Genomic DNA, 24,482 nt, shown 5'->3' with positions numbered 1-24,482 from the left:
CAAAGCCTCGCATAAAGTTGGCCGCAGGCTCACCTTTTCATGCGTTCGCCGTTGTCTTTGACAATAGTCGTTATCAATGGTCTACAGAACTTGAAATGAGTCGGCGCTTCATGATGGGCGGCTGATACAACATGTCACGAGGTGTTACGGCGGTTGTGGTGAGTCACAGCAGGTCACAACAGCGAAGTTCTCCCAACGTTCTGCTCGTTTGACCATCCCCACGACCGTCCAGAATCTCCTCTTCTTGATCTATCTGCCGTGTTTGCAAAAACGTTGTGTACGGTGAACTTGGTACGTTCTATCACCGCGAAATGCCCCAGATTCTTTTGTTTGAAGCTGATTACGTCGGCATCAGTATTCTCGCTTCGCTTACAATCCACCATGAACAAGACGCAGTTTTACTTGTCCCAGTGTGCCGAGGCGGCTTCGAAGAGCCCTATGTGCTTCACCCTTGGAGCAGTCATGGTCAAAGGCGGGAAAGTCATCTCGTCGGGGTACAACCATCACCGACCGCACTATGACGGCTCTGAGGTTCGGACGCAAGGGCATCGCAAGGTCCGTCCACTATTATCAGACGTCAGCGCAACTCTAACTGAGCGATTTTCCTATTAGCCTGTCTCGATGCATGCGGAGATGCACGCGATCTTCAACTTGACGGGCATGTCTCCATCGTTTAAGAAGCAGGTTCAAGGGATGGAACGGCGGGTTCCACAGGCTACAAGAGGGCCGCAACCAGAACATCGAACAAAAGGTCAACAGGTTGGCAAAGGGGTCGACGGCCCCGAGTGGTGGCTTTCACGACCTTGTGGAGCATCAGCGTCAGCATAACCGCTCGCGCAGGGGCAAAGGCAAGGGAAAGGGTCGCCCCGAGAGCGCCGCCCTCAGTCCGGGGCGCAGCGGCGGCGGTAGTAGTGGCGAGAGTAGCGAGAGCGAGCGCTCCAAGGCATGCTTTCACGAGCACGGTGCGCGCGGTAGGGAAGCGGACAAGGGATGGGATGCCAGGAGGCGGGACCCGCGAGTGAATGGTGCGGATATATACGTGGCTCGCTTCACGAAGAACGGGATGGGCAGTGCGAATCCTTGCTGGCGTTGCCTGGAGTGGTGCAGGTGGGCGGGGGTAAAGCGGATATTTCATTGGAACGACAAGGAAGGCAGGTTTGACGTGATAAAGGTGAACAGTGCGCAGGGTAGTGTTATATATGAGACACATGCCGATTTTCGTCTCTCCGGTGGTCTGGTGCGTCATCAATTTGTTGTGCCTTTATGTTGCTTACACCCGTCCGTTTTGCAGGGATGGTGACAATTGGATTGCTCTTCCCTCCCTTTACCACATGCTGTCAATTATGCTGTCTCATTCATGCACAATCTGTCAAGCCTTCATCGTGTCTCGTCTGCAAGGTAGCATTCTGGCTTCTCCGAAGTACTCCGCGTCTGCGTTTATTGGGTGACAGAGTCACTGATGCGGGGGAAAGTGACTCATCATATGCTAATTCACGACGAAGGCATCAACTCAGTCACAAGACTGCATACCGTTTCTTGGTTTTACTAGATGTCTCACGTCTTGATTAACGGGTCAATCGCTTCTAGGCGTAAAATCGCGTAACGTATGTAACATTTGTGGTTTTTTGTTCCGCTTAGCATTGCTCATGTCCTTCAGTGCAGGAGAATGTGACAACCCTCTTCTCATTGCATAACGTGCCACTGCGTATATGGCGTTCAATGGCCACCCAGTGCCACCGCGACATATCGCCATCATGACTGTATTCAGCTACAACAACAAATAGTTATCTCGCACCGGACTCCATAGGCTGAGATACCGATGCGGAAAAGAACAGATCGATGTGCGACAGTTGGCACCGGCGGGCCACCATGGGACTCCGCTACGAGTCTTTCGAATGACTTTTTGTTTTATACCCTACCACTGAGCAAATGCATGCTCATGCTGTTTGCCGTCCACGGCTGTGCAAAAAAACATGCCGGTTGTTAAAGGTACGTGCAGTCACGTGGTTGTCTTCCAGCACATTCTCGCCAGTTCGAGAGACAATATTCCGTCCCATTTGGGACGCGTATGCTTATGGATGTGCGAGAACATACGCGTATGTTCTTGCTTGGTAAGGAAGGTGCGCGATCCTACTCAGAGGTGTGCGCGGCCTGTGGGACGCGTCGCCTTTCGCTGACGAATCGCGCCTCACGGCGGGGTATATAAGGGTCGGTGGTCAATGGCCGACTATCACTGTCTTAGTGCCTTACACAACCGCCATCTTTTTCTCATCGCATATCTCCGTCTCATACATCATGCTCGTTTTGACCCCAGTGTCCGCCCTTCATTGCGGCTATCCTTCTCATGGCCGATACGCTCCTCAATATGACTATTACAATGCGCTCGTCGGTCAAGCTGAGCACGACGTTGCCGTCGCGCATGCCAGGGCTGAGGTGGTGCGCAGGCGTCAGCAGCAGGAGCAACAGCGCCGCCGACAGATGGAGGAGAATCTCCGCCAGCACGCAGCGTTAGAAGCGCTTTACAAGTACGAGCTGGCTCAGGAACGCGAGCGAAGGGCCGCTCTTGCACGGAAGCAACAGCCGCAAGAACTGGCTCGTGCTTATGCCGAGGCTCGCCAGCGGGCCGCCGCCGAGCGCGAGCGCATTCGTCTGGAGAGGCTCCGCGCGCGCCGAACCAGGGAGGAGCAGTTCTGCACTGCAATCATTGCGATCGAGCAGCCAGCTGCTCCTACAAGCCATAGCCGTGCCGCTCAGCCCTCAACTTTGGAGGCAACGGTATGTGCTTTGATTTATGTTGTCGCTCTTCTCGTTCTGAGTAATTATCAATCACAGCCTTTTACATCTACATGCGCGCGACATCTTCCTACTCGGACACAAGTACGGCCTTCCACGTCGGCGATATCGCCTGCTGCGGTGCAGGAGCGGTTGCGCGAACGACTCGATCACGAGTCCGATCCCCAAGTCCGCCATACACTTGAACACCTTTTGTCGCGTGTGGTGTCACCGCCACCGACGCTCAACACAGTCGACGTGAAGGGTAAGGGTAAGGAGAAGGAGGTCACTTCGCCTGCTCAGGCCCACCCTTCTCCTCCCTTCGCCTCTTCTCCCATTCCGGAGCCGGTCGAGTCTTCTACCCCTGCTCCTGCTGGACATACTCTGCAGGACATGCTCCGGCAACGACTAGAGCAGGAAGTTGACCCAGAGGTAATCGAAGCTCTGAGCAATCTATATTTGCGGCTCTACGGCTGGCAGATCAATCGTGACCAGGGAGCTACTTCCTCCACCAATATCGACCCAAAGGGCAAGGGCAAGGAGAAGACCATAGACGTTGACGCTCCCTCTCAATCCGCACCAGCGGAGTTCGCCGTCAATGAATCCGCATCGACGGCATTTGAGAACCTAAGTGGCACCAACCTCAAGCGCAAGCGCGAACTCTCCCCCGACGTCGCAGCCAAGCTGCTCTCCGTCTACCGCTCTTACCGCTCACGCAAGTCGTCGCTCGGCGCGATCAAGGACATCGAAGAGACTCTGCGCACGCTTGAGGCCACGTTCGTCTTCCCCACGCGCCTCGATTTTGCTGCGGAGAACGGACTGATGTATACTGCGAACAACTCGGCGCTGCACGCGTATGAGCATGAGCTGAACGGCCTGCTCGCGCGCCTGGATGCGGTTGACAGCCGTGGCGACACGGAGGTGCGCGGCCGCCGGAAGGAGGTCGTGCTCCAGGTCGAACGCGCGCTGGAGGAAATTGAGAGGAGGGTCGAGCAGAGCCGCGAGCGCGAGGGAGAGGACGAGGATGCGGCTCCGTCTCAGACGGAGGAGCCTGCGGCTTCTGAACCAGAATCTAAGCCTGGAGAGGAAACGTCTGAAGTGACTCCGGAAGTGTTGCCCGTTGTTCTTGGTGAAGCCGTCGCCCTGGTTTCTGTCACTGAAGAGTCCGTTCAAGTCGCGGCTGCGACCACCACCCAAGAGGTACCTTCTGCGCCGGAGATCATACCTGAAGAGGAGACGTGTTCGCAGGCCGAGACGCGTCCGGAGGTATCATCCACTGTCCTTGATGATTACGTTGCTTCGCCTTCTATCACTGAAGTTCCGGCTGAACCTACCGCTACTGTGATCATCCTTGACCCTCCCGCTGAAGGCGTCACTCCGCCGGCGTCCACAGATTCCCAGCGCGCCACGGAAGCCACAGATGTCCTCGCCACTACGCCCGTACTGTCTCCATCTACAGACGACCATGTCGCCGGCTCCGATCAGCTCGCAGCACCACAAGCCGCCCACATAGAAGTGGGATCTTCTGCTGATGCAGATGCAGATGCGCAAATTTCTGCGCAGCCTGTCATAGATTCCGGAGCGGCGCAAGATCCGGAGAAGTTGTCTGTATCTGTCGTGGCTGCCACTGCTTCTCCGTCTTCCCTTCCGTCAGCGACCACAGAAGCCAGCACACCTGTGAGCGAGCCGCCCGCGGACCTCGCTGCAAGCTCAGAGACGGACATGCGGACGGATATCGATTCGGGCACAGATACAGATACAGGGTCCGTGTCGTCGGACGATGCTTACCTGCTTGAGTCGTCGCCACTTGAGGACCGGCCGCGACAGCCGCGGAAAGCGGCTGTCTCGGAGGAGATGGAGTTTGTCGAGCATGATGAAGTGGAGGGGTCCGACTGGTCCGAGGTGGAGGCCGCGTAGGTGGCAGGCTGAGCGATTGGGACGTGGTGTGGGACTCGCTAGGACTCGGACTGGGCTTGTACTGTTACCATTGCTGTCGTTGTATTCTACCGTTGTCTCTGGCTAATTCATTTCGCTGCTTGCATGAAACACAGAGTCGTTGTGTGAGACGTGGAGTTGTTGTTCGCTGAGACGTGCAGCGTGAACGTGTGCGTTGTGTGTAATAAATCAGATCGCCTTGTTCTTCGCTGGCGCCATTATACAGCACCCTGACTCAACTGTCGTGATGCCTCGAGGTCCGTGTATCACAAATTGCCTGGGAGACCGGCACGCGTCCCCAGCACAATGCCCTGGCTGAATCAATAGAAGCCAGGCCAGACGTATTGACGTACATATGTGGCACACAGGTCACGCTTATAAGCCCAAGTCATCTTCCTCCTACTTCTCATCCACTTCCCTCAACACCTCTGCACTGCAGGCACCCCGCCTGCGTCTCAAGGTTACTTTTTTGCGAGAAAAAGCAGCCTTGAGACACATACGGGGTGCCTCCCATGTGGCACGAACGCATTGTGGGCGTATATGTATGACGACTTTGCTCGGACTTTGCGGAGAGGATGCGATGACAGCTTGGCCCCCTACGGACCCACAGCAGCTTGTTATGGATGCTGCTTCTCGTGGCGGTTGCATTGTCGTTGTGTCGGCTCTGCCGTGCAGTTGTATTTCTGAGCCCTGCAGGAGTCGGCGCATCTCTCACTAGCTCTTGGTCTATGTCCAGCAGCGCCCGTTTTGAGAGTAGCCGACACTCATGGGGAACAATCTTAAAGCAAGGAGGGCGATGCTGAAACGACTTCGTTAGGGTAGGCTTCACTCAGTGGCCGCCGGCGGTCGCCACAGTCGACTGTCGAACGCGCCACTTGTCCATGTATTCTGTCCGAGAGGGAATAATCCATGTATAATTGTGCTTAGTGTACATCAGGAAAACATGCGGAGTTCAGTCCTTTTCACCAATCGACACAAAGCAGCCAGCTACTGCCAGCATAGCACCACATGAGGTCCGAGTTAACACAGCTAGTCGGCCTTCTTGTCCGAGGCGCTGCCGTTTGCCTGGTTGAACTCGGTCGCGAGCCTGTCGTACTCCTTCGCGTTTTGCTCGGCTTGCTTCTTCACAATGTCTGTGAGGACGCAAAACGCAATACGGTGAGTCAACAGGTGGAGAGGTGGATGGAAGACAGGAAGGGGCACACACCAAAATCCTTGACCTTATCCTCTGCCTCTGCGAGCTTCTTCTTAAGGTCCTCGATCTGCTTTGCCTGATCTTGCGAGGCAATCTGTCCGCGCGAGCTTTTGGCAACCTTTCAAAGCTATGAGCGCTGCTGGCTAGCATTTGTCGTCGATGAACACGCACCTCTTGCTTGAGCTTCGCATATTCTTCCTGGGTTTGAACGAGGTCGAGCAAGATGTAGAAGGTCCGCGTGAGGACGAGCGAGAGGAACAGAGTGGATCCAGTCAGATATGTGTTACGTTGTGCGCTGCATAAGCCCGCAATGTTAGCGCCACAGACACAGATAATATAATAGGAGAGTGGGCCCACTAGAATTTACGGGCAGCAAAGTTGGTCTCTGATCGGATATCCTGCACTCCCCCGCTGGTCTTCGCCAGGTCTGCTTCCGCTGTGACGCGCAACATCCGTTGAACAGCGTCTACAAACAATATCCCAACAAAGCTGACGTGTAATGAGCAGTCATGTCAAGTCCTTACTGGAGAGGGGCTCGGCGCAGACGTACATGAACGCAATCTTGATCCCATACGCAACTTTCGCGACGGCAGGGCTTTCGGAAAGGAAACGAAAAAGACGCTTCCGGAAGGCGTACGGCAGAGGAAGAACGATAACTACGAAGGTCGCAACCTCCGCAACGAGGAGCGCGAATGTCATTGAGTAGCTGTATGCGCGCGTTAGTTTGCAGCGTATTACAACTGCATAGAAAACGTACTAGATCGTCATGGTGAAATGCGCTGGAGTTCAGAGATGAAGGTAACAAGCGGTGCTGGGTGTAAGACACGTGTATATCCTCGACCCCCCAGCTCAGCCACTCCGCCCGTCCCGAAAAGGCAGAGGACGCGCGCTAACGAAGCAGTGGCGCAACATCAATTCATACTTCGCCATGACTCCAACGCCTGAAGAGTTGCTATATATTCTCCACTTATATTCTGGCTCTAATAACCAGTCGCCCTATGAAGCTTCCGTCTCCCAACTCCGTCGCGTTAGCCCAGAACCGAAATACAACGCCAGGAAACGCGAGCGACAGATTGCAAATGCCATTGCTGCTGTAGTAACGCGACGCGAGAAAGACTTATCAGCTGTCACTTGGACGGCGAGTGGTCACAATATCATTATCCACGTCGCGCAAAACAGCGCCGTGGACCCGAGTGTCGTGGACCATCTTAAGTTGATTTGGACAAAGTTGCAGGCGATCACCCGGTATGAACCTCAGACCTCCGATGAAGCCGTTCAGAAAGCTCCTGACGAGGCGTTGGATGCAGGCCCCATGGACTTGTGGAGGCAGATACTCTACCATGTCTACACTGCTTGTTTTCCCAAGCTGAAAGCTCGCCTCATGAAGCGCCGACGAGAAGCGCAGGAGTTCATCACTACCATGAACGAGGCGATAGCATCGGATACCCGGTTACCTGACTCGGACATTCCGTTGCGCGACAAAATCATTTTGCGCAGGCTGTTGGCTTGCGTGCAACGAATATACGAACTTATCGATTTGCCTGCGTCCGAGGCCGCGCCTAAGATGGTCGACGATCTTGCGCTCGTGCGACGTGACTGGGCACGAGCGACGGGGGAGAATGGAATTCTCATGATAAATTGGCAAGCTATTTTTGAGCAGCGGCAGCAAGGTAAGTACCGCGGCGACTGCTCTAGTGATAGCTAACGCTGACTACACTGCCAGAGAGAAATGTGACGTCAGATTCAAAAATATTCGACTTTCGACGCTTCATGGAGGAGGCCTACTCTCTCCACACCCATATTCACACTCTTTGCCGTGCTGCGACATCTCCTCGCAGAAAGGTTATGTTCCATGCAGAACTTGATGTGGTACTAGTGCAACCTTACGCTGCCCTTTCCCGTCCTTTTTCAATTTCGGAAGAAGACATCGGCTCTTTCATTGAAAGCCTAAGTGAATCCGAGATGTCGCATGAGGAAGAGGAGGAATCAAAGCCAGAGGAACAAGAAACACGTCCATTCATCTCGCGAGAGCGTCTCCTAGCCCAGTTAGGCGAGTCATACTCCGAAACATCGCAAGTCGTGGACCTCTCTCGCCAGACCCCTCACTGTGAATGCACCCTGCTTATGTATCACACGACATCCGCTGGTCTCCCACCCCATCCCTACATTGGCGTCTCCAAGCTGTCTTGTTATCCATGTGTTACCTCTTCTTTGAGGCATATCGTCAAGTCGTGCCAAAAGGAATACGGTGGGAGCTGAAGGGGACAGATGGAAAGCTCTTCCCTGGTTGGGTTAGGCCAAAAGGGTTGTCCCAAGAGGCGAACGAGAAAGTCGAACAGCTCATGGTGAAGAAGTTGACGGAAAGGCTCCGCTTGAGTCTCGCAGAAGCAAAGAAAGCTCGCACACTTTCCGATAGAGATCCAGGTCAGTGGATTGGATTTGAGCCTGCGCCACGGCTGATTATCTCAGCATGCAGCGTTTTTGAATGAAATCTAAGACTTAGAGTGGTGGGCTTATGTCCATTATCAGGTTTCTGCGTCCTCTGAGGTATGGGAAAGTCGTACAGCGATGGAGATTATCGCAATCGATTAGCATCTGAGCATTTTTGCCCGTCGCAACACGGTGACTTGAACCCCACAAGCTGTAGAATGTGTTCTTCACTGCGGATAATACGTCCGCTGGCCAGTTTGTTATGCCATTGTCTGGAGACACACATACAGAGCAGTGGTTCCGAGGTATTAAGGATATTCGACGGTGCAATATCGAGTTGAGTGCCAAGTGACAATGTCTTGTTGTGGAAAGACGCAATATACAACCGTTCGAACATTCAAATGAAGTTCACTGCTTCGCCCCATACTCTTCCCAGCCATATTTATTAAGCTTCTCCACTTTGGCCATCACCTCTCCTTCCATTTCTTTTTGATAGCTGTCCATAGCAGTAATTAGATGTGGGATCCCATTCCCTAACATGCGAACCGCCAGCAATCCAGCATTTGTTGCATTATTGATGGCAACCGTTGCAACAGGCACTCCCCTCTGCAAGTCGAATCACGCACGTAAGTGAGAATGCACGGAAGCGAGACCCAAGAGAGAATACGCACGGGCATCTGCACAATGCTATGCAGTGAATCAACGCCATCAAGCGAGCTGCCCTTAATCGGCACACCGATAACGGGAAGTGCAGTCATCGCCGCAACCATTCCCGGAAGGTGAGCCGCACCGCCAGCGCCAGCAATGATCGCCCTCAGTCCCCTCGATGCCGCCGACCGTGCATATTCCACCAGGCGGTCGGGTGTGCGGTGCGCAGAGACGATCGTCAATTCGTATGCCACGCTGAAACGGTCGAGGATATGTGCCGCGGCGAGCATTACCGGCAAATCCGAGTCGGAGCCCATGATAACGCCAACGAGCGGTCTACGGTGCGAATGACCCTTGTCCGGAGGCAGCGGCGAGTATATCTCGATCTCTTTCTCGTCGCTCGGTGACGGAAGCTGTTGAAGAAGGGGCCGCAGGCGTTCGTGGAGTTCAGCATCGCAGTCCGCGACGATGGTGATGTGTCCCATCTTGCGACCTTTTCGGCAGACTGTCTTACCATAGAGGTGGATACTTGCACCAGGTATGGAGAGTGCATATTCTGCTACCGTCTTGATCTCTTCCATGCTGTCTGATGCGCCCAAAAGGTTGAGCATTACCGCCGAAGGAACCTTAAGAGCCGTGGAACCAAGTGGCAGAGATAAAACCGCGCGCAGATGATTCTCGTATTGAGATGTCTCGCATGCCTCAATGGTATAGTGTCCTGAGTTATGTGGCCGTGGAGCAATCTCGTTCAGATATAACATGCCTGCAATAAAGACCTTAGCAGAATACGGATAGAGAGCGCCGCTGTAATCACCGTCTGCCATGAGGAACATCTCAACTCCAAATACACCAGATCCGTGCAACGTCTTGACTGCTGTTTCCGCTATAGAACGAGCGCGAGAAGCGACGGCAGGGTCGCTTGAGCGCAGAGGAGCAAACACAAGATGGCATATGTTGTCCTTGTGAACTGTCTCCACGGCTGGATAAGACACAACCTGGCCAGCTGCCGAGCGCACTACGATGACGGCGATCTCTTGGATGAATGGCACCCATTTTTCCGCATATAATGGCCGGTCACCGAGAGCGTGGATAGCGTCGTCGATCTGGGATACGTCGCGAACGACAAAGTTTCCCCTGCCATCGTATGCCAGCGTACGGCTCTTGAGCATCAATGGTAGCCCTAGTTTTTTCGCCGCCGAGCGAACGCACTCAACGGTAGAGTCAACTTGCATAAAGTCGGACACCGGACAACTATGTGCGGCCAGATGCTGCTTTTGAACGAACTTATCTTGGATTATTCGGATCGTGGACGGGCTGGGATGCACGCCAAGAGGAAGCGAAGGCTGCACATCATCCAGAACAGAGACATCGACGTGTTCGATCTCCACGGTAAGGACGTCCACCTTCAACGCCAGCTCGCGGATCTTGGCCGGGTCGGTGAAGGAGCCATTGACATGCATAATGCGAGGAGGCCTTTGAGCGACGATCTGCTTCGCAGGTGCATCTTCTCCGACATCAAGGATGACAACATCAACGTTGAGGCGAGACGCCGCTTCTGCAAGCATACGGCCAAGCTGGCCGCCTCCTGGAACGTGGGAGCATCAAGTTCAGTTTTAGGACGTTGTCGAAAGCTGAGGCACTAGAAGACTTGTCACTGTCAGAGATTCACTGGGAAAGCAGGATCACTCACTCTCACCTAAAATCCCGACCACCTTGTCCATTGCAATGAAGGATGATCGTAAGCGCCCGATGCTCAATTTCGAGTTTGCGGGCGCTTGGGCGCTGTCAAAGGAGGCCACCTTTGACCATTGCTGCCATTATGGTCGCTGCTGCAAAACCAGTTGTGCCTCGCAAGCGCAACAGGAAGCGGAAGCGACGTGCGGCTTCCTCATCATCGTCATCCTCAGACTCTTCATCGGATGAGCATTCCCGACCATCTTCTCCAGGGACTACAACTCGGATCGTTCAGCCACCGTCTCCAGCCCAGGCGTCCGAGAATTCTTCATCCGACTCACAATCTGAATCAGACTCCTCTGAAGACGATACGATACCCTCCCATGCAGAAAATGCTCAAAGAAGTCGCAGCCCGAAAGTAGCACCGACCAGAGGACGATCACCTTCGCCTCCAGTGGCCTCTGCCCCCATTCCATCCTTCCTATCAGCGTCTGCAAATCAGATGGAGAGCGAACAAATGCTGAAGGAACGCTTTCGCAAATTCTGGATGTCAACGATTGCCGACTCGTTTAAAGAAGATTTGGAGGAGATACGCAAGGTGAGTTGCTAGGAAGATGGCCATGACCGTGTTCATGCTAATACATTATTCTTTTCTGCCAACCAAAGGAGCCTAACTTGACAACACCTCGGCTTTCTCTGCTCATTGAGTCCCTGGCCTCCGGAGCAGACGTCTTCGCGTCCTCTCCACGAGGGATCGCGTCGGATATCAACGAGATGGATGTCGTGATGAATCACCCTACATCGTAATGACGAGCCAACAGACTCGCCCTTCCCGTCCATGTAAAGAAAATTCGCTAGTGTACGTAGTCGGAATTTTGCAAGTTAATTCACAACATAATACTGTTGATATATCCTCCAGTCGAAAACGCTCAGACGGAGCGCAGATTCGCAATCACCTGTCTCCTAGCCCACTCGCCGACTTTGCTCTTCTCTTCACCCGCAAGTGCACGCCATATCAGCAATCGCGGCGTGAGCTCGTTCCATGCCGTACAACTCCGGCCTTGACTCATCGTCGCCCGCCATAGCGTTTCAAGACATTCTCCCCATTCTTCGAGCGGATCGGATCCTATCTGCCCGAAAAGGCCATGCGCGGGATGCGGAGGCAGTCTCGTACTGCTTCTCGAAACATTGTCCCGTGTTCTAGATAGGGCTCCTAGATGTGATATGGTCAGGTCTTTCTCCAGGTCTCGTAGACGAAGGACACAGCGCGTTATCAATCGATCAATACTGGGGGTAGGCGGGCAAGGTATGAAGCTTAGCCGGAGCACAGCTGGAGCAGCGTGATAGAGAATGTACTTCGAGCAGTCTAAGGCGGAGATTGTCAATGGATTCTTCGGGCATTCCATAATGTACTAACCTGTAGTGTCCAGAACGTGGCAAAGGCATCTCGCCAAAATTTCACGATGTTCCTCACGAGCTGCATGGTCAGAAGGATCACTGCTTATCATCACGTTCTCCAGTATTTTGACCCATGCAATGCCTTCGTCGTGCTGGACTGCTGATACCTGCATCTCGACCCAAGGGAGCAGTGCGTGCTTTGACACCAGCCGTCTTGTGATAGACGTATGGCAGGTGATGTTGGCCAAGAACTAGAAGAAAGCTGATTAGTGGCGCATGAAATCGTCAAATACGGGATGTACTACCTCTAGAATACTGCGCCGCAACCCGCGATCTCCCTTCTCGCTCTGAAATAGACTTGCGAGCAGTTCCCACGTATGCCTTCGCTCTAGTATTCTCCACTCGCTCGACCCAGTCATGCCATCCGTTAAGAACCTGACAATCCACCACCGCTCCTTCTTCCACTGGTCCGACGAACTGTACAGCGTGCCCAGCAGCATTGGTACGTCGCTCACGTCAAGAAAGGGGCGCTGCAACAGGAAGCGCGAAGTGAGAGGATAGATGAAGTCGGCTGGATAGAATATGCCGCGGAATGCGTGAGCGAGCAAAAGGGTTGCGTATGCGGGGAGGCAGGGCGGCCTATCGTCTGTGGGACGTTGTAGAGCACCTTGAAGCAGGTTGAGAATGTGCATAACGTGTGGCTTCTCTTGCAAATCTGCACGCTGGGAACACCGTGCTGTTAATTGCGTTTCGAGGATCAACGAGCTGAAACGTACTTCAAGACATTTATACAGCAAAGCCAGCTGCGCCAGGGCAACTTCTCGTAGCGCGTCGTCTTTGGCTGCTAAGCAGCGAATTAAAACGCTCACAATGTTCGTCTTAAGCAGCTGTATCCAGCTTGGCGCCGACGTTGGCGGCCCCCATGACAACATTTGTGCGAAAAGCAATGTTGCGAAGACAGGATCATACAAGAGTACGTCTTCGCTCTGTCCCATAGTCGCCTTGCACCGCAATGTTCTCCATTCCGGAAACGCTAGGCAAGTCTTGAACATTCGGCTGGGATCCAGAGTCTGTAGCGCTTCTAATGGGCCATCGGAACCGACCTCGGGGACGACAGACCACCGGCCAAAAAGTGAAGCCACCGATACATGCCGGGTCGTTTCAAAGAGCTGGAATACCGAAAGAAGCTTCATGTCCGATGACGATAAAGTACCCGCGTAAAGTCGAAGCAAGGGCTCGATATGTGTAAGCTGACACGTGTTTGTCGGGTGAAGGTGAAAGAGCGCGTGAAGCAAGTCGACGATCGCGTCTCGTGCAGCTAGACGTTGCTCTGTCGTGGCGCAAAGCGTGAATAGTTGAGAATGTTGCATAATGCTCTGAATGCATCTGTTGACAACGAAGGGCTGCAAACACTTTGAGATTGATACAGACCTAAAATTCTCACAACTTACTTTTAGATACACAGCTTTCACCAATAATTGCATGAAATGCACGGCTCTGACGTCCGCAAGTCTATGTTTGACCACGATGATCAACACCGGGTCCACAAGATGGCTCTTAAGCGATGAGACAATCGGTAAAAGTAGAACTGGATAGCAAGATTAAAAATGCAGGAGTTACGTCAAAGGGTGACTTACTAAGTTCATCTTGAATAGCCGTCTGCTCCTCGGAAAGCTCATCTTCGACAGAGAGGTTGTTGGCAGCCCATGACAACGCTTGGTCCATAACTCGATCTATTATATGGAGGTCTTTGTCGTACGCGCCGAGTCGCCTGATCATCGCCAACGAGTTAGAAGATAATTCATCTGGCTTCAGCTTCTTGCATCTATCCCGCAAGGTCGACAGGAATGCAGGCCGTAACGGAGCGAGCTGGTCCGTCAATATGCATACGCATTGTGCACATGTAGAGTCTACGGGCGCTGACCGCTGGCAATTTTTGGCGGTCAAAACGGCCGTCAGCAGCCTTGTGAAATGTCGAGTCAGGTATTCATGGTCTTCTCCAGACAGGAAGTCAGCAGCGCAGCCACAGTCCAACAAAGCGTGTATGATTCGGGCTAAATATGCCACGTTGCACGTCTCGGAATGTTCGCTCTTCAGCCATTGGGTCATTGCAGCTCTTGCAGGCAAAGATCGGTAAAACAACCCGACCATCACATCAACTAGGGCACACGACCAGTGTTCGGTGTTCAGGAAGTCTTCCAAGTTGATGTCATCTAGATGGCCGGCCATGCGATACTTCCATTGCTTCTGCGATTTGGCAACGACAGTGGGAAAGTCAGGTTCACAGACCATAGGACCTTGCGAGCCGTCGGCGAATAGCGGCAGGACTCCCTTCATAGCAGTGGCAAGCAAGGATTCCAACGCCGGAGAAGCAGGATATGACAATCGCAGTCTGAATAGTTTCGGCAGATGAGAAGAGAGAATTTGTGGCCTTGAGGATACAGCATAGGCGATAGCAGAAAACAGCTCCTCCAGTATAGCGCTTGAAGCGCCATCCGCGACGACATCCAGCAGCATAAGTTGGTCATTGGCGTCCATGTACTTGATCCACAACTTTGCCGTAGCTTCCTGTATCCAGTTTAGCGCGAGATCTTGGATGCAGTATTTATACGTACGTCATCACTGTCCATCTTACCGACGCTTTCTTTGATGAAAAGAGCCCAGTGCGAAGTGTAGTCCCTAACCATAACCTGGTCACTCTCCAACGAAGGGTTGACTGTTGACTGCAAGAGATACGCGAGTCCTATAAGAAGACAGTCAGATTTCAGAACAGAAGAGCACAATGTAGGCGTACCATTTCGTTCCGTTTCTCGAACGCGTCTCAGACTCAGCCGCCTCACCGCACTGCCATGCCAGATATGCTCTACAAAGTCTCCAAGTTCAACTTCTGACAACCTCTTCTGGGCCTCCCTCGCGATCGCTGCAAAGAGTATCAGCAAGTCTGCCGTAGCAGCATCATCCACTTCGACCCATGACAGTCTGTGATCCATCAGAGAGGAGGTCCTTCTCATTGCTGCAAGTGACGCAGGTTTTGACAGCAATGCGTCAATCATGACTGAACGGGATTCAACGCTCGCAACATGGCCCTTATCGGCATGCCGGAAGAGTAAAGCGAAGTTCAATCTATTTCCAAACCATGTCAAATAGGTCATAGGAATGTAGAGGGTACGGCGGACATACTCATCCTTGAACTCGGCGTATCTAGCCGGAAGGCCTACGCATTGCCATAGGTCAGGTTGGTCCGGCCGTAGATACTCGAAGAATTCTTGACATGCCGCTTTATGTAATCTGGCTATGAAAGTGGCCAATCGAGCAATGTCCTCGGCACATACAGGCTCGTCTACGATTCGGAACCAATCTATCAGCTCATATGCGGACAATTTTCGGTTAGCTTCAATTTCAGCTGGTAGAAGAAGCACCTTTGTCAATAATGACCACGATGGACGGATGATGATGTTTACATACGCAAAAGCATGTTTTCCACCTGCGATAAGAATAGAAGGACAGCCGGACTGCTTGCGTCCAAGATAGTGACGTCCTCTCGCGGTTGAAGGCAAATTTGGAGGTGAGCTAATTCGCGACGGATACCGAGCGACATGTATGGATATTGAGTGAAAAGGCGAGGCAGTTGAACGGCTTCGGCGAAATTGTGTATGAAGTTGACAAGAATAGTGTCGTCGCGCAACTTGCTCGACAGTCGCACAACTAGCTTGCGGATAAATGTTATGATCGCCAGCGCATCTGATAACGAGGGCGTCTCAGTGTGCAGATGTGCAATGTACTGTTCCGGCAAAGTCATAAGCAGGGGACTCGGCAGATCGTTATATTCCTGCGAATGCCTGCCGAATTCTCGGAAATATGTATCGCTGGCTCCTTGTGCGGACGAAAGTGCCTCCAAATCTTCCAGGTATCGGTATGGATTTTTGACGCATTGTTGAGCACAATCGTCCAAAAACGCTATCACGGCAATACTTTCATCTGTCAAGGAAGCACCATCCGGTGTTTTCGCCTGTTCAGAACGTATTGTGGATGGCAGGGAGTCTAGCCAAAGGGTGATCTCAGTTGCATCATGCTGGAACAGCAAGCTATTCGACAAGGATCGCTCGAGCAAGGTTGCTATAGCAGCCCGAATAGTGCAGCTCTCACTGGCCGCATAGATCTTCAACAATATCCATAAATTGCTATGCGACGAGCCTGTCAAAATGATGAGGCTTGAAACAAGTCAGATATGATGAGGCACTCACCACTAGCACGTCCTGACCAACTGAATTGGTCGCTCTCGCCCAGTAACCTGAACACATGCAGCTGGCGCAGGACCTCCATTCCAATGACAGTATTCACAGGTGAGCCTCCGGATGACGACATAGCGCTCTGTACGCCAATGAGCAGCTTGCCTACGTCAAAACGGGCCTCTGCCACCAAGAAAGGGAGGCAGCGATGGTAGAGCCAAAGCAGCCGCTGGGCACTCTCGGAGAGCAGAGTCGCTCTCATTGGATTCGCTTTAGAATTCTGATCCGATGGCTTTCCACTGCTCGCCCCTGTAGCACTCAACGTCTTCTGAGCGAAACCCACAACCACCTGGAAATCCGGCACCCTCTTGCGGATTTCCTTTTCCACCTCGTGCAGCCGTCTCCTCCATTGGCCTTCCTCTTCCTCCTCCAATGAAGTTGCTATCCGCTCGAATGTACGCAATATGGCTTCGAACTTGAGAAGACATTTTGCAAGCGCCAAAGCGCTGCAGTGCTGAACAAGTGGCGAATTCGCCTGCAAACCGCGAGAGAAATGGGTCTTGATACTCGTCAAAGGTAGGATGTTGTCAACGATGGTAAAGAGAGGAGGTGGCACTGGGTTGTATAGAGAACGGTCATGGTCCTGAAGGAGGAGTGATGACTCTGGAATAGGCAAAGAGATAACCGAGCCGTAGAATGCGATATTTGCTATCCACTTAGACGACAGCCGCGGCTCCAATGCGACGATCGGCGATGACCAATATCTACGGGGACAGTCAGCATGCCACAGATACACAAAGGGTATAACCAGACTTCACCCGGCAATGAGCTCAGGGCAGGCGGCTAGGATCTTTAACGCGAGTTCTTGCTGCCTAGCGTCTTCATTGACCTTCAAGTTTCTGATCATTTGTGCCAAGATCTTGTTGTACACTCTGCTTCCTCTGCGGACCGCAAAATCTTCGCGCTCCTCGTCTTTGTGGTGAGAATTCCCGTCAGGGTCTGTCTCGCGAGGATACCAGCCTCGGTCTTGAAAACAAACGCCCACTCCTGGGTGCGTACAGATCGCCAGCAAGAAGTGATGCACGACGTCGGCTGGTATATGTTCTGGATCCTCATCTTCGGCAGTATCACGTTCATAGAGCCGCATGAGCTAAGCAAGACTTAGCACTGAAAACGACGAGGGACCAATGGAGTTTCTTACCTGCGCCAGAAGCGCCTCGTTAAATAAGGCAATCTTGAGCGTTCTTCTAACTTTGACATCCGACCAGATTCCAACCCAGCATACTTCCAGTACATGGCGAACGACTGAATATCGATCTTGCCAGAGACCTTTGAACAGCAGCGCAAAATTCTCGCGGTGTTGTTCTAACATAGTGATCTTCTCCGCACTGGAGGTCGTGCTATCGACGAAAGACACGAGGAACAAGATGAATAGCGTGCGGATATCTGGCAGCAGGATTGTTAGCAGGAGAACAACCTCACCGTGAGCTAATCAGACGACACACCAGGTCTGGTCAAAATGTCAACACTCGGGTCGACCCCGTTCTTACGTCTCATATATAGAAGTCTTGGTAGAGACTAATGCAAAAAAAAACACATAAATTGACCCGTGCGAATTATTGCATATGCACGCACCTTCGTCTCCCAAGCAAACACCTCAATCACAGTCTTGCGCTCTCTGCCACCGGCAAAATTTGACAGGCTCAAGAACAGCTTCAACGTAACTAGCAAAAGCTCGGTATGAGAACCTCCCAGGTATGAGTTCAATCGAGGTGCCCATTGCGAGGATAGCGTAGAGCGGAGGATTGGCTCGGCGAGCGCGTGGTACGTATAATGAGAGGAGAGGAGAACGAGCATCGATGACAGCACGCTAACGATTGATACGAGAAGCGAGAACTGCCGCTGTACAGGTACAATATTCAGGATGACAGATAGACAGCAAACCCGAGAGCAAACTCACCGCGTTGGCTGCCTCCCAAACGGCAAACAGATCCTGCGCACCAGGAGAGAGTTCGAGCCATGACTTTATTAATAGCAGGCGACTGTCACTGGGAGATATAAGCGGCTCGTCGTGCTTCACAGTAAGCTGATTGCGCAGTGCGGTCAAGGCTGCAAAGGGTAAGGTGAGTACGCGTGGACTGACTCTGATACTCGATTTTGCACACCTTCAACCAAAATTTTGTCATTTTCTGCCTTCAGGCTCTCTCTAATCTCGATTGCACTTCGAAATCGGTGGCTCTTACGGGAGACAGATTTGCGGCTACTGAAGCTTTGCACGGGAGGCATCTTAGGGATTCGAAGGACTATACAAAGAGCTCGAGGCTCGCACAGCAAGATGAGATAGCCGTGAGCTCAATCCGCTGTCGGAATAGTCGCCAACTCGCAGAGAGAGAGAATGAATGAATGGCAGAGCGAGCAGCCAATCCTGAGCGCCACAGGTCAACTTTCTCGGCTGTAGCACGTGGCTTGATAGCCAGATCTCAGATCGATCAGATCAATCTCCTTGCGCCAGGCGAGACAATTGAATGCAACAGCCATAGTCTTAATATTCATGGTTATACTTACCTGATAACGGAAGCCAGATCTACTTATTGTATGACATGGGCATTTTCTGTACAGTATGAAAGTAGTACCTATGTGATGTTAACCAACAAGGTTGGGCCGGTGCTAGTTGTATTGAACTCCGCCGACCGCGGCAGGTGGCACTCAAACAAAGATTTTGCATGTACACAACACCTTCAGCCCCAGCTCACCATGCCAAGGGATCATATGGATAACTGCAAGACAGAAAGAAGATAAAACTTGGTTTTCGGTGCAAAGATCGTGGAGGAAACGCTATCAAGAGGCCAATATTCGCGCCCAGCACTCACGCTGTCTCGTGACCGCGTGCAGGGTGTCAGACCCCTGCTCAGGCTGGGCCGTCCAGCAGCCAACCGCAACTTTCTGCCTCCCAAACGGCTTCGTCTCTGAGGGCCATATCTACGAAGCATATCAGCATCATGCCACGGCCGGCCTCTGACTCTGCTACTAGTCCGCCGGCCGCTCCGATAATCACGTGCTTGTGACGCGTGATTGGTACGCGCGTACCAATCACGCGTCGCAGAAATGCGAATTTGTGGATCGTGGACGCGTATGCGCTCACTCTTGTTTCTGAATTGCACTCTACTTTGACCATCGCGATGGCGCCCCTTGCGGTTAAGATCAAGCATGCGGGAAAGGCTTATGATGTGCAGCTGGACCCCGATCAGCCCCCGACAGTGTTCAAGGACGCAGTCTACCAGGTGACGGGAGTGCCGCCCGATCGTATGAAAGTTATGATTAAGGGAGGGATGCTGAAGGTGTGTGTATTGTTAATTTTGGTGGGATGTGCCTCTGAGTGGCATATGATGCGGGCAGGACGATACAGACTGGAAGAAAGTCAATCTCAAAGAGGTGCATACATTTCCAAAATGATATATGCCTAATTGCTGACAGCGTGTTGATATCCAGGGACAGACATTCATGGTGATCGGAGCAGCAGGAGAGTTGCCGAAGCCTCCAGAGATGCCGATTGTTTTCCTCGAAGGTGAGTGTCTCTGCTTGTCCAAACTAAGGCGATTCGAGCGAGGCGAGCGCAGTCGTCGAGCTGTCTTGTGTACGCATATACCGTGCTTAGTCGCGGTATGCGCATTTTGCGTGAGCAACAGGCATATTATGTCTTGAGACACATGGGATAGGCCATGGTGCGCCAATGCAATGCTCTCCCTCCGCCCGAACGACTCGGCATTCCTTTGTCAAGAGACGTCTGACCGTTTCCGTTTTGACAGACATGGACGATGTGACCCTTGCTGAAGCGGTAGGTCTTACTTCATTTCCATGGAAGTCTTGTGCAGGTTCCAATTCTGCGGTCCTTGCACGCCGCATTCTGTGCGATTTTGTACACCGCAATACGCCGAAGGATAGACAGCGCATAGGCAGCTCGGAAACTTGTAGTACAGTGTCTCACGCGTCTTTCATCTCATCCAGCTATCGCTACCCATCGGTCTGAAAAACCTGGGAAACACATGCTACATGAACGCCACACTCCAAGCCATGCGCGCCATCCCCGAGCTCCAAACTGCTCTGCAGAAGTCTGTCCCTTCGCAAGCTTATATGTACACAACTCTATTGACATGTCCATCTGAACAGTAATGCACCGTCAGGTCTGCCGTCCGCACTCAAGAACTTGTATTCACAGATGTCCCGCACAACAGACAGCGTCGTGCCCAGCACATTCCTTGCGGTCCTTCGCCAGACATTCCCCCAGTTCGCTGAGCAGGCGAGGAACTCGAAGGGCCTCGGTGGGATGTTCGCGATGTATGCACAGCAGGGTGGGTGGCTACGTCCTTCGCGCTTAGATTGGCTATATGCTGACTTTACTGCAGACGCGGAGGAATGCTGGGTACAACTGACAAATGCGCTTAAGGAGGTCCCTGGTCTTCCCGGTCCTTCGTCTGAGGGGACGATCTCGAAGACTTTCGTTGATCAGTACATGACTGGTGAGATGCGTCGGGAGTGAGTAGCGAGCATACTTCGAAGGGTGTATCCTTGTAATGACGTCCCACCTTGCAGACTGCGATGCGACGAGGCGCCAGAAGAGCCTCCCACCGTGACCTTCGAGAAGGTGCTCAAGATCGAGTGCAACATCTCCATCACAACAAACTACATGCTTCAAGGAATCAAGGAGGTCCGTCGATAACAATGTTCCTCTGTTTGTGACGCGCTGACAACCGGCGTTGCTTAGGGACTCAACCAGAAGATCGAGAAGAACTCGCCATCACTCGGCCGCAACGCAATGTACACAGCCACATCCCGCCTCTCCCGCCTGCCTACATATCTCACCGTGCACATGGTGCGCTTCGCATGGCGGCAAGACATCGGCAAGAAGGCTAAGATCATGGTACGTTCCCCCCCTCCCCTCCCCCATGCCTCTCTTTCTCCAGTGGCCCTGACATGCGTTTGCATCGCCAGCGCAAGGTGAAATTCCCAACCGACTTCGACGCGCTTGAACTGGTGACAGATGAGCTCCGGGAGAAAATGCTCCCGCTCACTGACCGCTTCAAGAAGATCGAGGGCGATCGTTCCGAGCGGCGGACCATCCGCAAACGCACGGCGGCGAGGCGCCAGGCACTGGCTACCGCGCAGACGGCCGCGACCGCCTCCGCCTCTGAGCCTGCCGAGGTCCCGGGGCAGGTTGCTGAAGAAGTCCCGATGGATTTGGACGAGGAGCCGGTCTATCGAGAGAGGGAGAGGGAGGAGCTCGAGGCGCTCATCCATCCTGACCTCAAGGCAGACGTTGGGTGCAGCGTCTCGGGACAGTACGAGCTGATCGGTAAGCGCACGCTGCTGCCTTGCCGTTCTCCATGTTGACCTTTGCTTTTCCCAGCGATCGTCACGCACAAGGGCGCCGCAGCCGACTCTGGGCACTACATGGGCTTCGCGAAGAAGAGCGCGATCCGACCCATTGCCAACTCGACCGCACCGGGCTCATCGGCGACGCCTACAGTGGCGGAGGATGACGAGGACTGGTACAAGTTTGACGATGACAAGGTGTCGATTTTCCCGAAGGACAAGCTGGCGACGCTGGATGGCGGAGGGGAGGACTCATCGGCGTATGTGCTGTTATACAAGACGAAGCCACTTGCGTAGACTGTGTACATATGCGCGTGTGTGTATGTTGACGGGTGATCATCGACATCGATCATCGTCGCCGTGATTGTTGTGGTTTGCTGTCGCGAAAGACCAGGTCAGCCTTGCTGCGCCGACGTGTTGTTCGCCATTCACCCCAGACATGGAGCTCTTTTTCGATGTGTAATATGTGGGGAAAATGTGAACTAGTATTTTGATAATGGGTCGGTTCTTTGCGAAAATGACATAGCAGTTTACATATTAGGCATCTGCAATTGGAAATGGAACTGCGGCATATACCAAACCATATTCTTGGGGCTATATTGTATTCATTTTTGTAGACTTTGCGAATACAATATGTTCGCATTATTTTTTGATGTTACAGATGGTAAAAATGCGACGGAGAAGTAAATCGTCACAGATTCGATGTTATGCATCTAAAAATATCTTACGTAAAAACCAAAGGGTGGCACATTCTAAATTATTCATTGCATCTGCGATGAGGAGGTACAAAACAAATTTCATCATACAGGTGGCTACATTGAGGATTTCATTAACCGTCAAACGGATCCTATAGGTGACGACAATCAGACTGGGACGTAATTCTGTTAGTGGTCACGAAGGGCGTACTAGGTGAGGTATCTCGTTATCGCTCGTGCATCCTACTCTGGACCGCTCGACTTTCGTTAAAGAAGCTAGCCATTGCGGGTCGTAGTAAGACTTTGGTAGGCCGCGGACGCATAGCCGGCTCGACTTCGGAGACTTGGACGAGAGCTCCTGAATGCGAGGCAGAGCTCGATTCCCTCTCGACTGCAGAGCTCCGGACATGGTCTGGTAACTATCGATAGCCGACAACAAAGCATCGATGTCTTCATGATGCCACAGCAAGCGCGCTCTGTGAACGACTTTGTGGCGACTGCTAGCTTCTTCGTCCGTGTGATCTGAGCTCATCCCGGCAACCTCAAGCTTCTCTAAGACATCCTCGACGGCGCTCCATAAAGTCGGTGAGCTACGCTTGTTCGCGTTGACGACCTGGGCACGTCTCATGAATATCTACGGAATGCTAGGTCAATAGAGTGGTTCACAATGCAGGTTTAAAACTCACGCCCTGGCGACGCATATTGCGACGCAGCGCTGCTGCATCATTGACTTTTCTTTTCTTCCACTCGTCAGAACCTGCATGATGGACTTGTGCATGCACGCGCCTCAATTTCGCGGTGCAAGAGCGCATTAAAATTGTCTCTGTCATGGCTTCAGGATCGAAGAGCAAAGGAAATTCTAAGCCCGACTTGATTTGATTGAGGAATTCTCGGGAGAGGAGCAGGATCAACTCTCTGTTCCACTGAGAACTTAACTCACTGGTCCAATCGACGAGCGGCATTGCAATGTCAGGTCCATCCCCAGTTCCATCAATGAAGGCTTCGACCACAGAGGGCGATGCACCAACTGGCAAACCACCATCGATGGGTAGAACGCCCTTACTCCGAAGATACTGTCTGAATCGTGCCTGTTGAACGAGTCAAAGTGTGGCGACAGCCATGGCCATGTAATGGGAAAACTCACATTGAGGGCGTTGTTATCCCGCGGACCTCTCCGACTTTTCGTCCGTTCGGTAAGAGTTTTGCATTCATCGGCGTCTCCAAAATATTCGTCCTCATCAAGCTCCATCCGCACAGATTCCCCAGCGACGTTGCGATGTTTGCTGACAACACCACCGGGCCTGTTGTTGGACTTTTGTGCATCTACCGCCTTCAGTGCTCTCTGTACTCCTTCCTTGATACCATTTGCCACAGCAAGAGACATTGCTTGCATCAGTTTCGCTAGATCGGTTTCTTCGATAGCAGGTCCCGACATGCCAAAGTCAGGAGCACTTGAGGAGGGGCCAAGCGTAGAGCCTACTGCAGCTGATGGAACGTTATCTGGTGGTGGTCGCGACACCAGTGGAACATGGGGAAGTGATTGTGCAGTTGTTCTGTCCATAGGACGTTGGACGTTTTGGATGCCTGGGTGATTATTAAACTGAAACACAACTTCGGGCGAGGAATCGTCAATCGCGGCGCCATTTTGAACACCGAAAGACCCATATTGTAACTCCATAACGGCGAGATCACTTTCATACTACAAAAACCAATCAGTCAAGCATGAAACGAGATGCAGATGATATGCTCACTTCTTCGGTTATGACATCATGCCTTGTATGCGATTGCGATGCGTTGACGAATCTGCCTGCATACAAAGCCGGCTGATGTCGCATACCACCGTTGTTCTGGAAGTCAGTCGTTTCGGAAATGAAGCCGAAGGAATGCTTATAGAGCAATAAGCCGGTAACCTTTGACGTGGGCAACACTTCGCACGCACCGTTTGGCCACCGCTCGTTAAACTAGGAGCAATGTACTCTTCATGAGACAATATGGCTCCGCGCACTTCTCGCTCCTCATCGCTGGAGAGTTCTTCCGAGAGCTTTGAACGAATAAGCATCGCATGTAGCCAGTAACGCCATCAATTACTCACTTGTCCTTGGGGTGGTTCGCCGTCTGCCATGTCCAGTGACTCTC

The 24,482-nt window shown here is 52.5% G+C and overlaps 10 protein-coding genes across 10 annotated transcripts; 5 read left to right on the top strand and 5 right to left on the bottom strand.

Moving 5' to 3' along the window:
- Positions 1 to 381: 381 nt before the first annotated feature.
- Positions 382 to 1,300, top strand: LAESUDRAFT_764755 (uncharacterized protein; the record flags this gene model as incomplete). The annotated part of the gene is made up of 4 exons (XM_040913502.1): positions 382 to 555; positions 613 to 759; positions 818 to 1,237; positions 1,292 to 1,300. The coding sequence occupies 4 exons, from the start codon at positions 382 to 384 to the stop codon at positions 1,298 to 1,300; spliced, it is 750 nt and encodes a 249-aa protein (XP_040758008.1).
- Positions 1,301 to 2,135: 835 nt separating this feature from the next.
- LAESUDRAFT_753269 (uncharacterized protein) lies at positions 2,136 to 4,823 on the top strand. Its single transcript, XM_040911766.1, has 2 exons — positions 2,136 to 2,775; positions 2,833 to 4,823. Exons 1-2 carry the CDS (start codon positions 2,296 to 2,298, stop codon positions 4,687 to 4,689), a joined length of 2,337 nt encoding a protein of 778 aa, XP_040758007.1. The 5' UTR covers positions 2,136 to 2,295; the 3' UTR covers positions 4,690 to 4,823.
- Positions 4,824 to 4,966: 143 nt separating this feature from the next.
- On the bottom strand, positions 4,967 to 5,569 carry LAESUDRAFT_559559 (uncharacterized protein). Its single transcript, XM_040902946.1, has one exon. It carries the CDS (start codon positions 5,413 to 5,415, stop codon positions 5,107 to 5,109), a length of 309 nt encoding a protein of 102 aa, XP_040758006.1. The 5' UTR covers positions 5,416 to 5,569; the 3' UTR covers positions 4,967 to 5,106.
- A 12-nt stretch (positions 5,570 to 5,581) lies between these two features.
- Positions 5,582 to 6,730, bottom strand: LAESUDRAFT_709079 (B-cell receptor-associated 31-like protein). Its single transcript, XM_040906708.1, has 6 exons — positions 6,660 to 6,730; positions 6,453 to 6,608; positions 6,260 to 6,391; positions 6,074 to 6,197; positions 5,915 to 6,020; positions 5,582 to 5,840 (listed from the first exon to the last, which is right to left on the bottom strand). The coding sequence occupies exons 1-6, from the start codon at positions 6,668 to 6,670 to the stop codon at positions 5,737 to 5,739; spliced, it is 633 nt and encodes a 210-aa protein (XP_040758005.1). The 5' UTR covers positions 6,671 to 6,730; the 3' UTR covers positions 5,582 to 5,736.
- On the top strand, positions 6,695 to 8,398 carry LAESUDRAFT_732414 (uncharacterized protein; the record flags this gene model as incomplete). The annotated part of the gene is made up of 5 exons (XM_040910235.1): positions 6,695 to 6,728; positions 6,850 to 7,572; positions 7,626 to 8,099; positions 8,132 to 8,326; positions 8,379 to 8,398. The coding sequence occupies 5 exons, from the start codon at positions 6,695 to 6,697 to the stop codon at positions 8,396 to 8,398; spliced, it is 1,446 nt and encodes a 481-aa protein (XP_040758004.1).
- A 172-nt stretch (positions 8,399 to 8,570) lies between these two features.
- LAESUDRAFT_688313 (Phosphoribosylaminoimidazole carboxylase) lies at positions 8,571 to 10,703 on the bottom strand (the record flags this gene model as incomplete). The annotated part of the gene is made up of 4 exons (XM_040905986.1): positions 8,571 to 8,938; positions 9,004 to 9,743; positions 9,795 to 10,565; positions 10,677 to 10,703. Coding segments are annotated over 4 exons (1,736 nt in total), but the record flags the coding sequence as incomplete, so codon positions are not given.
- Positions 10,704 to 10,799: 96 nt separating this feature from the next.
- LAESUDRAFT_739683 (uncharacterized protein) lies at positions 10,800 to 11,461 on the top strand (the record flags this gene model as incomplete). Its single annotated transcript, XM_040911029.1, has 2 exons — positions 10,800 to 11,252; positions 11,321 to 11,461. 2 exons carry the CDS (start codon positions 10,800 to 10,802, stop codon positions 11,459 to 11,461), a joined length of 594 nt encoding a protein of 197 aa, XP_040758002.1.
- A 5-nt stretch (positions 11,462 to 11,466) lies between these two features.
- On the bottom strand, positions 11,467 to 18,682 carry LAESUDRAFT_688308 (uncharacterized protein). Its single transcript, XM_040905985.1, has 17 exons — positions 18,447 to 18,682; positions 18,242 to 18,390; positions 17,917 to 18,183; positions 17,787 to 17,859; positions 17,483 to 17,727; positions 17,100 to 17,431; positions 16,297 to 17,045; positions 15,518 to 16,246; positions 15,233 to 15,455; positions 14,847 to 15,175; positions 14,668 to 14,795; positions 13,690 to 14,620; positions 13,504 to 13,640; positions 12,829 to 13,455; positions 12,358 to 12,774; positions 12,072 to 12,303; positions 11,467 to 12,020 (listed from the first exon to the last, which is right to left on the bottom strand). Exons 1-17 carry the CDS (start codon positions 18,565 to 18,567, stop codon positions 11,584 to 11,586), a joined length of 6,126 nt encoding a protein of 2,041 aa, XP_040758001.1. The 5' UTR covers positions 18,568 to 18,682; the 3' UTR covers positions 11,467 to 11,583.
- Positions 18,683 to 19,405: 723 nt separating this feature from the next.
- On the top strand, positions 19,406 to 22,183 carry LAESUDRAFT_732405 (cysteine proteinase). The gene is made up of 11 exons (XM_040910234.1): positions 19,406 to 19,619; positions 19,678 to 19,713; positions 19,771 to 19,846; positions 20,088 to 20,116; positions 20,287 to 20,390; positions 20,449 to 20,630; positions 20,685 to 20,814; positions 20,872 to 20,986; positions 21,044 to 21,199; positions 21,271 to 21,631; positions 21,686 to 22,183. Exons 1-11 carry the CDS (start codon positions 19,461 to 19,463, stop codon positions 21,946 to 21,948), a joined length of 1,611 nt encoding a protein of 536 aa, XP_040758000.1. The 5' UTR covers positions 19,406 to 19,460; the 3' UTR covers positions 21,949 to 22,183.
- Positions 22,184 to 22,480: 297 nt separating this feature from the next.
- Positions 22,481 to 24,468, bottom strand: LAESUDRAFT_764747 (uncharacterized protein; the record flags this gene model as incomplete). The annotated part of the gene is made up of 7 exons (XM_040913501.1): positions 22,481 to 22,498; positions 22,558 to 22,980; positions 23,033 to 23,434; positions 23,491 to 24,045; positions 24,098 to 24,232; positions 24,286 to 24,387; positions 24,439 to 24,468. 7 exons carry the CDS (start codon positions 24,466 to 24,468, stop codon positions 22,481 to 22,483), a joined length of 1,665 nt encoding a protein of 554 aa, XP_040757999.1.
- Positions 24,469 to 24,482: the final 14 nt, after the last annotated feature.

This window comes from Laetiporus sulphureus (assembly GCF_001632365.1).
Source record: "Laetiporus sulphureus 93-53 unplaced genomic scaffold LAESUscaffold_86, whole genome shotgun sequence".
NCBI lineage: Eukaryota > Fungi > Basidiomycota > Agaricomycetes > Polyporales > Laetiporaceae > Laetiporus > Laetiporus sulphureus.
Note: the sequence above shows the minus strand (reverse complement) of the source record. Positions and strands in the feature narration are given on the sequence as shown.